General features: G+C 33.1%; 1 protein-coding gene across 1 annotated transcript in view; it reads right to left on the bottom strand.

Annotated features, from left to right (window-relative positions):
- The window catches only part of LOC142349675 (uncharacterized), a 166878-nt gene that overhangs the window by 117784 nt on the left and 36955 nt on the right, over positions 1 to 12139 (bottom strand). The window contains exons 10-11 of the mRNA XM_075401399.1: positions 10770 to 11090; positions 10092 to 10388 (exon numbers count right to left, since the gene is read on the bottom strand). Coding sequence (XP_075257514.1) covers positions 10092 to 10388; positions 10770 to 11090 — 618 coding nt within the window. The remainder of the gene's footprint in view (positions 1 to 10091; positions 10389 to 10769; positions 11091 to 12139) is intronic.

The raw sequence follows: 12139 nt of genomic DNA on the forward strand, positions 1-12139 counted from the left end.
CCTCATCATTCGTTCTCTTTCCATTGTTTGCGTTGGGTTTTGTACTGGTTGTCCTTCTACCGCTTTTGGTAAATGACTGCTGTCGGTCTCTCTTGGAGTAATTCGTCTAATTCAATGTTTGTCTTAGCGACGAGGGCCATCTTGAGTTGGCTCCTCCATTTCTCCCATGAAATGGGCGGGTTACTGCTGGGTTTGTCCCAGAAGGGTTCGAGTCCTAGTGATGAGTGTCCTATTTTGTCTGACTGCGCCATGTCGTACTCGTGTCGTGTCGTATGATAATTAGGCCTAGGCTGATGTGTAAAGTTATTCAAAAGAGATCCAGTGACAACTCTCTATTGTTAACGTTAAGGAAGACTGCAGTTAGGCCATTCGCTGCCAATGTGTTAGTTGTGGTCAAGGTCACAACTACCTGTCACTGTACTTAATCAATCGTGGTACGATTGAGTGAGGTAATAAAAAGAAGGCTACAAACGTACTGCATTTCACTGGGTATGAATTTACTGCACAGTTGATGAGAGTATGTGATGAATGGATACCACGGGGTACCACAATCATTATTACTATTATTGTTATTATTATTATTATTATTATTGTTTTTATTATTATTATTATTATTATTATTATTGTTATTATTATTACTATTATTATTATTATTATTATTATTATTATTATTATTATTATTATTTTTATTATTATTATTATTATTATTATTATTATTATTATTATTATTATTATTATTATTATTATTAATATTATTATTATTATTATTATTATTATTATTATTATGGCTTCCACTGCTCCCGCAAAATTTATATATATAAATGGATGGATCGTACTAGTTTAAGATTGTTAAATTTATCTCATTTGAGGGCCGACATTTTTCGCAGAGAGAGATAAATGTTATGGAACAAAAATTTTTGATGCTGAAATGAATATTGAAAAACTTCCACATCACGTTTAACATTCGATTTTTGAGTCCGACTGGTTGAAAAATTTAACATATAAATCAATGATATTTGCTCTATATGTGGTTCGATAGAAAAAATGTGACCGCTGAAATTCTTTCTGGATTTCAAGCGACACAAACCGAAAACTTGACCGTCTTTGCACAATATTAATATGCTCGCTGAAGTTGAACGCATAATAATTGTTCACCAATTTTGATAGCAAGAGAAGATCTGTTAGAGCAATGTAATAGTTGAGAGGTAATAAGTTCAGGGATCTTAGTCGTTCGCAGTAATTAAGGTTCGGTAGGATTCATTTCGAAACTTTTTCTTGAGATTTTTCAAGGAGTCGCATGTCAGATTTTGAAGGCATATAACAGTTAGATCCATAGATTAAGGTTGGAATAAGCGTACTCTTATAAAGATTTAGTTTTGCAGTAACCGTCAGGAGATTTGATGTGTTTCTTTTAATTTGGTGGAAAAATTTTTTTGGCTTTACGAGTCCGGAACTCTACGTGTTCCTTCCAAGTGAGACTGTCGTTCATAGTGATTCCAAGGTCCTCCACAGTTCTTGATTGTGCCAGCGACCATTGAACCAATACCGAACTTAATCTCGACTTGATATTGAAATTTATGTACTGACTTTTGATAAATTGAAGCTGATGTTGTTTTCGTAACTCCAACGCAATATTGAATCTAGATCTTGTTTGATTTTGTGTGCGTTTCCAAGATTTTCATTATAAGATAAATTGAGATCGTCAGCAAAAAAAAGACTTTGGAGTTGAGAACAGTTTCAAGTAAGTCATTAAGGAAAATAAGAAAAAGTAGGGGCCCAAGTATTGAGCCCTGAGGTACACCCGAGGTTACCGGCGAATGCTTCGATTTTAGATTTCCATTTTTCACGTATTGCAGTCTGTCGCTCAGGTAGCTCTTTAATATCTTGAACAGCTTGCCACCTATTCCAAGGCAATTGATCTTACGTAAGAGTATTCCATGATCAATTTGGTCGAAAGTTTTGGAACAGCCTTATACAAATGAGCTACATTCTCGATTGTTCTCAGAACAGAATTTGTATATCTTATCTGAGTAGGTAATCATTTGAAGAATAACTGATCTTCTTTCACGAAAACCGTACTGTGAATCAGCTATGAGTCCTTTGAAGAAATTGACAATTGAGCCATACAAGTTTTTTCTAGAATTTTTCCGAAAATGCATAATAGTGTTACAGGACGATAATTTACCACAACTGCTTTCGATCCTTTTTTTTAAAAATTGGGCTAACTGCTCTTATTTTCCATGCACTAGGATAGGTTCCGAGGCGCCTAAAATTTCTGATTAACTCAAAGATGGATTTCGTAAGTTCTTTTGCGTAAGTCCTGAGGACAACTGCTGGCAAGTTATCAGGCCCACATAATTTTGATACGTCTAATGACCCAAGAATGTTGACTATTGCTTCTCCCGTCACAGTAAAGTTGTTCAAAATTTTAATAAGCAAGAGACAAAAAGTAAAACAAGTTCAAAAATTAGATATTAATTGTAAAATATGAGATCCCAATAATGATTGCAGATTAAAATAATCGGTCCAAGTTTTCAAATGGCATTTCATCAAATTCTCAGTGCAACACTCATTTTTAAACAAAAATATAATATTCAAAGACAGGTTTAGATAAACAGACATCGATAAATTTAAACAACTGATAAAAGTAGAGGTGGTAAAATTATAAATGTTCTAGAATATTTTGAGGATGATACATACTTGAATGCAGAGAAAATGGACAAAAACAAAACACAAAGAAAACTAAAATTTCTTGTTTTTTGAAAGTTCTAGAGAGTTATGAGAGTGTTTTAGAACAAATTTTACCTAAGAAGGTTGTTGACGCCGAAAAATAAGCATAACCGAAAAAATTTTGAAAGCAACTCGAAGCATCCAAATTTCACAAGGATATCCGTAATTATGGCTGCAACTACCACCGTTGGGTTGAATTTTTTACTCTTAATCTCATTAGATTTGTTTTACAATTATTAGCATAACTTATACCACTATCACCAAGCAAAATGGTTGAGCATTGACATGATGGGAGAAATTTGAAGTGACCAAACATAATATCAATCATTATCTAAACAAAACACGAACAGGTTTTAAACGTAAGGATAACTACTGACAGAAAAAAAAACAAATTAAATCTTCTGACCGTGAAATATTTGGGAGAGAAACATCAAAAAGGAGAGAAACATCAACAATGACAGGAAACCGGGGAGGAAATATTTGAAAAGTTAAGCAAAAGTTAAACAATTTTATGTTTCTTAATACGTCATCAATATAACCCAAAAAGGAACCCGAAAAATTAGATAACTGTATGTGCAAAAACCCTCAAAACTAGTCTTTTCCTCCATTGATTGTCTGCCTTTTTAGCACTCTGACAACAAGCTAAAATTAGATTCTTGAAGAGCTCGGGGACGTTACCGTTGCTTCAATCATGCACTGAAAGGATCACGTTTCAAAACCGACGTGGCTAAAAAAAACTATGGTTTAACAAAAGTAGGCCCGCAATATACTTCCTTTTTGGATGACAAATGTTAATGTGCAACAATAACCGCCAGAGTAGCTGATGCGGCACCCAATCAATTGCCTTTTTGAGATGGTTTTCTGCTACTTGGTATGACTTGTTTAGATTTGTTGCAGGTTTTGACAGGAACCTAATAGTCGTAAATCTTTTGACTGCGCCGGCATATAGCAGTAAAATTCAGTGTCTAAGTATGATAACTTTTTGAGTAATTACGTATTGTAAACAGTTAAGGTCTTTCCAATTATATCCCCCCATGAAATTATAGCCCCTCATTATGGTATAGTTACCATGATTGAAGGATATCGGTTTTCTGACCACTAAGCTGGGTGGGCTATAATGGGAAAGACCCAAAAGTTTTATCCTCAAGAACATTCAATTTTAATGTTTTGAAGATTTTTTTTTCACAAAGTATCATTCTTAGAAAGTTACGATACTTTGACACTGATTTCAAAACATAACCGGCAGATTGCAGGAAAACAGCAGCTGTTGATTCCCATAACGATGTTTGGGATTGAAAGAACACAATAAAAAAAACTGTTTTTGTACCCAAACAATATTATAATGCGAACTATTTTCAGGTCAATTTGTAGTTAAACAAACTCCTGTTTCTTATTGAGAGGATACAAATGCTAGTTTTTATACCAAGAGGCCTTAGAGATGGTACTTTTGACTTATAAGAACAAAGTTCAAGTAATGGTCATCTACAATTGGGTTTTATGGATTTATCCGGTTTCTATTTCTGATTTCAATTCTTTATATACTGTTTTTGGTTCATTTTGAATTACTTCGATGAGAAACTTCTGTTTGAAAGCATTTTGAGCAGAATAAGAGATGAGAGATATTGGCCGAGAGAGGTCAGAAAGTTTTTACGCAAAATGTTGAAAAAGCAGCATATTGAACTGAAAGGAAACAAAAGTTTGTTAGACGCAGTAAAAAAAAACCTAGCAGGACAAGTGCTCAAAAAACAATCCAAAAAATTGAAAGAAAACTTAGAACTACTACTTTTGACCAACCTACAAATAGAACAAAAGCCGGCAAAAGACAAACAGTTCCAGAAATCAAAAATCTGCCATCAATCAAAAAGTTAAGTTGACCCTTACAGATTGATAAAATCAAAAAATGGAAAATTTTCCAACACAAAAATTGAAAATATCTACGAAAAATACTGATCGTACGCCTGCGTAGAGTACGGGCATAAAACAACTACTTAATGGGTATCAAAAGCAGATCAATTGAGGCAAACTATGGAAATTGGAAGACATTAGAAACTTCACACAGTTTCACTTAAATTTGAAGCAAAAAGTAACTTCTTCATTGAGAAAGAATACTAAAACTTGAAGGAAAAATATGACCAAGATCACGCCGCAAAGATACCAAATAATAAAACAACAAAAATACAATCATTTTTCGCAAAAATCAAGGACCTGATTTCTTTTATTTAGACAATTACCGGTATGAAATTCACTGAAAGCACTAGCTAGCTATGCATTGAAAAAAAATTTCATTTTAAAAAGCATCGAAAACCAAAGTGACTTGCCATTATTGAGAGTAAGTGATTTGACAGCAGAAACTCAAAAAACAACAAAAGTTTTCAATAACGAACAGCTTATAATTCATAGAACACAATAGCTAAGACCACTTACAATAATTTTTATCGAGTTATCCGAACTCAGCAACTGATGAGACCTTTAAATAGAAAAAAGTTAAGTTTTGAGACAAAAAATGACAGGAGAAGCGTGCCAAAGTTTTAAAAATAACGACTTTATTTCTTCAAACAATTATTGTCAAAGCGAGAGCAATCAATAGCTTTAAAATTTAAAGATTACAAAAATAAATTTGCACAGTAGTAATCTTTATGAGATCTGTCCCTAATGCGATAACATGATAAGGCCGCAAAAAATTTCAAAAAATGCACCAAAAACTCAATAACTCACAAAAATAAAGAACAATTACTGTCAAAGTCAAGAAAACCGCTAGCTATGAAAACACTTTTTTTATCTAGGTCCTTTTATATCTTATTAGCGATATGAGTATTACTTAGAAAAGGGGACTAATTTCATAATATTCACTAACGTTTTAGGACAACAAACAGTGTCAAACTCATGAAAATATTTAACTGCCCAATGATGGTTTAAAGCAATTAGAAAAATTTGCACTTAAAACGCAGATGTAAAATTTTACTAGCAATCAAAAGGAGAAAAACTGAAAACAGAAATCAAACTAATGCCCGTGAAAAAATTTACTCTAAAAAACTGAAAGTTTGTTCGAACATCAATTTCTCATTCGAATTTAGAGTCAGACTGGAGATAAAAATTCCTCAGACTATCAATTCTTCGCAGCTTTTAATACTTCAGCGTGACGAAAATCACCGCGCTAAAATGACTCCTCCTTGACGTGAAAAAACTGAAAAAAATTTAACCAATATTTTAGCAGAAAAATTGCTGAATTACCATTCAAAGAATTGAGAGAAATATTGTGTAACTCGAAAAGTGTTAAACTAAAAAAATTCAAACAAACTAATCATGATTAAGACTCTTGGGACTTTTACCCCGAAAGCCACGATTAATCCATCGGAACTTACCAAATAACCAACCTAACAAATAACCAATTATTTACAAATTTAAATGATTTGTTGCCACGTTTTGTTATATTATATTCATAGAAACCAGATCAACGTCACAAGAGAATATACACTAACTTCATTTCAGTCTTTGAAAAACTTCAATGGCTCAGAAACTTTAAAAAACTGGGAAAATGACAATAATAATAAAAAAACAATTTATGCTAAAGAAAATTGCAGAAGTTCGTGGTGTTGAAAAATTCCAAAACGATTCTATTTCCCTTACCAACTACGCCGGACCGAAATATCAATTCCTAGGTTGCTTGACTACTGAGGCAAAAAAAACTCGGCAGTAGACGAATAGTTCCAAAAAACTTCGTAAAAATGTCAAAGGAAACTTTACAAAAGAATTGCTACAATTTGCGACATTAAAATGTTGAAAAAAATCATTGCTACTAAAATTTATGTAGCGACCTCAAAATGAAAATGCCAGATTGCTTTCGAAACCAATTTCAAACAAATTATAGAAACTGCATAAACTAATTGTTTTTTTAGTGTTTAATTTTAAAGTACCAAAACATTTAGCTTAAAAATGGTCAAACTAAATAACTTTATCTTAAAAATTGCGTTCATCAAACGTGAAACAACGCCAAATCAATCAGAGAAAGCCAAACTTTGAGATAACATTTTCTAGAACGAAGACTCTCAAAGTCAGGAAAATTGCTAACTATGAAATCACTTTTTATATAGGTCCATTATTATCTCATTAGCAATCAACGAAACCTGTCATTTTTGATGCTAGGTGATAGGACATGAGTAATGTTTAGAACAGAAGAGAAGGAAAACTTTGCAATTAGAACATATATGTAAAATTTTACTAGCACTCAAAAGCAGAAACTCTGAAAATAGAAATAATAAAACACTCTGAAAAACTGAACACTGAAAGTGTGTACAAACAACAGTTTCCAAATTCCACTTTAAAAGAGTCAGGAGAAAAAATCATTCCTCAGACTACGCGATCTTTGCTCCTTTAGCTGCTTCAGCGTGACTAAAATCACCACTCTGAATTGACTTCTCATTGACGTGAAAACGATGCAAGAAATGTGACCAAATATTAAAAAGACATGGTAAGAGACGTCCTGAAATACAATTCAACAAACTGAAAGAAAAACTTAGAATTACTGTACGTGTCCGCTAGATCATTTGAACAGCCAAAAAGCATTAATCTAGAAAGTTGTAAAACTAAAATAGTCAAACAAACTAATCATGGTTAAAATTTTTGGGAATTTTACCCTGAAAGCCCAGATTGATGCATCAGAATGTACCCATTAACCAACATATCCCCGAAATGATTTCTGCACAGTAGAGATTGAAAAAAATAGGCAAATATGACTAAATATACTTTAAAAAAAATTTCCAAATTTTTAGAAGTTTTCTTCACTTCGCAATGCTAATTTTTTTAAAACCATTTTCTTATCTCTGGAACACGCCTTCTAACTCATACTTGTGACTTAACAAAGCAGACTTCATTGACCTTTAAAGGTCAATAAACTTAGAAATTGAGAAAAAATTATAAAAAATGGACTTGAGTACAAATTTTAAAGACTTGTTGCTACATTGTGTCATGTTACTTTCATAGGAACCATTTCGTTGTCTCCAAAGGATACTCATTACACTAACTTTAATCCTCAAAAATAATCATTGGTTCAGAAACTCGGATCATAACAAAAATTTAAACAAAATAAAATTATGCTGGTGACCTGGCTGCTGAGGCAAAAAATCAGGCAAAATACAAAGAATTTCAAAATTTTTTAAATTGTTAAAAACATATTTTTACTTGCTAGTTTTCGTGATATTATAAAGTTGAACTTAAAATTTATTGCAACTAAAAAACTATTCAGTGACTTTATTATGAAACTGGCAGATCGTTTGAAGGCCCTTGAGCACGGAAAATCTCAAAAAGTAATCAAAATTTTCAAAAAAGGTTTTTTTATACTCCAAAAATTAGTATCATTATCTGTATTAATGTTTGCAGTACCTAAATATATAGCTCAAAACATGATCACACAAACTAATTTTGCCTTAAAAGATAGCTCCATCAAATTTGAAAAACGTCAATTAATTTTGATCAAACGATAAAACTTAAAAATTGAGGAAACACTTTCTAAGAAGAAGACTGACAAAGTCAGGAAAACCGGTATTCCGAGACTATATAAAGAATCAAAGTCATGGAAAGTTGAATTGCCCAAAGATGAATTGCAGCAATTTAAAAAAATTGCAATGATATCACATATGTATAATTTTACTAGCACTCAAAATCAGAAACTTCGAAAAAATAGGTCAGATTGGTACAAAAACCATTTTCTCATTCCATTTTCATGCCGTTCTGGGGAAAAACCATTGCTCAGAATACTCAATTTTTTTTCCTTTACTATATCAGCGTGACTGAAATCATCATTCTAAATTGACTTCTCATTGACGTGAAAAAACTCAAATATAGATCTTAAAAAACATAGTAAGACAAGTCCTGAAATAAAATCCAAAGAATTGAAAGAAAAAATTTGAACTACTGTACTTGGCCATTAGATCAATTTAACAGCGAAGGAAAAGTTTTCTCGAATGTTGTAAAACCACAGTAATCATACAAACTAATCATGAGTAAAACTCGTGGGGCTTTTACCCTGTAAGCCACGATGGATCTGTCGGAACTAACCAAATAACTAACGCATTAGCCTTGGAAAAAGTATATTGCAGAGTACAGATTACAAAAATCAAGAAAAACGACAAAACAACAAAAATTTGAAATTTTTAAATTTCAAGAAGTTTTCTTAACTCAGCTTTTTTAAAATATTTAAAATCATCTCTTTAAAAAACTTGGACGTAACTCATCCTTATGTCTTAACAAAGTAAGATTCATCGACCAGTAAAGGTCAACAAACTTAGGAAATGAGAAAAAAATTTTAAAAGAATTAAAATAATTGCAAATTTTAATGAGTTGTTGCTACATTCTATTATGTTACTATTAAGAAGCAATTCATTATCTCCAGAGGCTATCCATTAACCTAATTTCAATCCTTAAAAGATTTCATATGTTCAGAAAAATCAATAATCCTAACACTTGACAATAATTTGTGATACTAAAAAGTTAAAAACCATTCCATCTATGCCGTTACAAACCTCTCAAACCCTGGTTAATGAAGCAAGAAAAACTCGGCAAAAGGCAAATAGTTTCAAATAAACTTTTAAAGAAAATGATGAGAAAAATTGCTAAATTTCGTGATATTGAAATATTGAAAAAAATTATCTTAACTCAAAATTAGGCAGTAATCTCATCCTGAGCTCGGAAAAACTCAAAAACGACAAGTTTTTCAAAAAAAGTTGCAAAAACTGCAAAAACTAAAATAATTCTTTATGTTTATGTTTGCAGTACCAAAACATATAGCTCAAAAATGGCCATACAAAGTAAATATAGTATGAAAAATACCTTCATCAACTTCAACAAACTACAATTCAAAAAAAACTTAATAAATTAGGAAAAACGTGAAAATTTGCGATCTCAAAACTCCTAAAAATGACCATTCAATCTTGAATTAAGGCTTTCCCAGCGACTGCACCACTCTATGCACTTTGCAGAGTACTAAAGCCAGCTTCGGGCCTCTAATGGAACTTTTATTTTTGCTGTGAATTACTTGTTTATTCCGTTTTTATCCAGTATCAAATAATTGAAAAATAAGTGAAACATGTTACAAAAACAAAGAAAGAGCCCCAATACAACCTTGTTCTCGGATTTGTAATAAAAAAACAGCGCACCATTACAATCCAAATACTTTATTGTTGTAAACAAGACAGAGCACCAATACAATCCCAATAATTTGGATTGTAATAGGAGCGCTATAATAGGCGGCCGAGAAGATGAGGTCGGCTATTAATAACTTATTTAAATAATTTGGGAACGCATCCTCGCTGTCCAAGCAACAGGTAAATTGACCTTACGGGGATGATGTTTAGTTTGAAACTTACTAGTACAAATTGGAATCCAGTTTGGACGACTTTCGGCTGTGTAATAATTACAGGATCCAGAATCTGAAAAAGTGGCCACTACTGACATATTGTACACTTGTCCACTTTCCAAATTACTGATTACAGAGGATCCCGATGAAATAGTTTTTGACGGTGAGTACAAGCCAATCGAACCATCCGAATTGAATGTCGCAATGACAAGTTGCTCAGTGACGTTGAAGTCGCTAAAGTTTATTGTAACACTATCGTTTGTAGCTGATAGACTTCCCTTGTTTCGTAATAGTGGAGGAAGTGGCGCTGAAACATTTAAGAAAAGTCATCTGCAGGGAATTTAAGTCATACCTAGACATTCAATGTTTAACCTATCAAATCTGCGAAATTATAGTTGCTTCACTTTAGTCGGGTTATAATCTGAAGTTAAATAATAATTTGAATACTTACACAAAACTAGCAAGCATACTGTCGAAAATTGATCCTTCGAAAACGTGTAGGCACATTTCAAAACACGCAAAAGCGTAGTTTCTATATTCTTACGTGCTGTTCACCACCCTCCCCCCTTCCCTCCTCCCCACCTGCACAGCTCAAATGTTAAAATTGCTTATCTTACCGGAACCCAAACTGTAATGGAAAAAAATTTCATTTAATGTTGTATGCGATGAGTATATCTGTTCCAGCAACCTGTGCATAGATTGTAGCCAGATAAAATGCCACTTGTCACGCCATCAGGGCAGTACTCACTGTCGAACAACCAACTACCAAAGGAAATTAGATAATTGGTCTCTGGTTCCAAATGTACCATATCTGGTCCAATAACCATGTCACTGTTCACAGAGACTTTCTCCCTCTCACCATGTAGTGCAGGAAAATCAGGAGAGGGGCTCAACTGGTAGTGAGTGATATTCCCATGGGTAGCATATACTGGAGAGAGACTAGCTTGAATAGTTATGGTGTCTTCAGTCGCACTCATCGGTGAAAGATGCAGATGTGGATTAAGAGTCTCTAAAACGAAAAAAAAAGTATTTATCTTTATTCTCCAATCAAAAATAAAAACGAAAGTCACAAACACACTAGGTATTGAACCTCATCTGAGTCTGAGCTCCATAAATACTTTGCGAACTCAGCATGAAAATACAAATGATTGCTGGAAATATACAAGCTTAAAATTGATGTAAAAAACACACTCAATCGAACAATATAACAGAGCTAAAATCAAGCTGAATGAGAAAATGTACGGCAACAGCCGGAATCAAATTCTGGGGAAACTTAAGACAACGGTTGTTCCAAGCCACATCAGTTAGCCGAACCTATAGTGGACCAACATTGGATCAAACTCTAGGTGTCAATGCAATCCTCTAAGGCTCCTATTAAAATTCCTATTTAACTGATTAACTGAAGTTCTGTAAGCTTGCAGCACGAAATTTAATGAGGCACGCAAAATGATTTCACCATTTGCCTATAAAAAAGGACAACACAATACTCTTATTCAACAATGATAAATGATCACTTCTAAATTTTATCCAAATAAGATGACGTTCAGGTGTTGGCTGAAAAATCAATATGCGTCTCCTTTTTATCAATCAATTATGTTTATTGTCGACAAAACAAAAAGCAATTTGCATCTATTATGGGGGCACGCATGGAGCTCATGCGTGCCCCCATGTTTCATAAAGGCACGCATGAGCTATAAAGATTTTGCTCTGAAAATATTATTTTCAGAATATATTGAAGAGCGAGGGTAAAAAGCATAGAAACAAATTCTTTCTAAGCCGGGTCGCGGTTTTGTGGAAAATAATTTCTAATCTTTTAGAAAGGAAAAGGGGCAAAGGCGGCCTAATGGAAAACCATATGCGTTGAAATGGGATAAGATTTTCTGTTTTAAGCGTAGAAATTTTCTTTATTATCATCGTGTGAGCGTTGAAAAATATTTTTTCACCGCTACCAAAAAAAAAAACGGCGAGAAAAATTTTTAACCGCTAGAAGCCGCAAACTTTACAAATATTCACCGCAAAGAAAAATACAAAAAATTTTACTAATAAATTGACGTAAGA

This window comes from Convolutriloba macropyga, chromosome 11 (assembly GCF_964194025.1).
Source record: "Convolutriloba macropyga chromosome 11, txConMacr16.3, whole genome shotgun sequence".
NCBI classification, from domain to species: Eukaryota; Metazoa; Xenacoelomorpha; order Acoela; family Convolutidae; genus Convolutriloba; species Convolutriloba macropyga.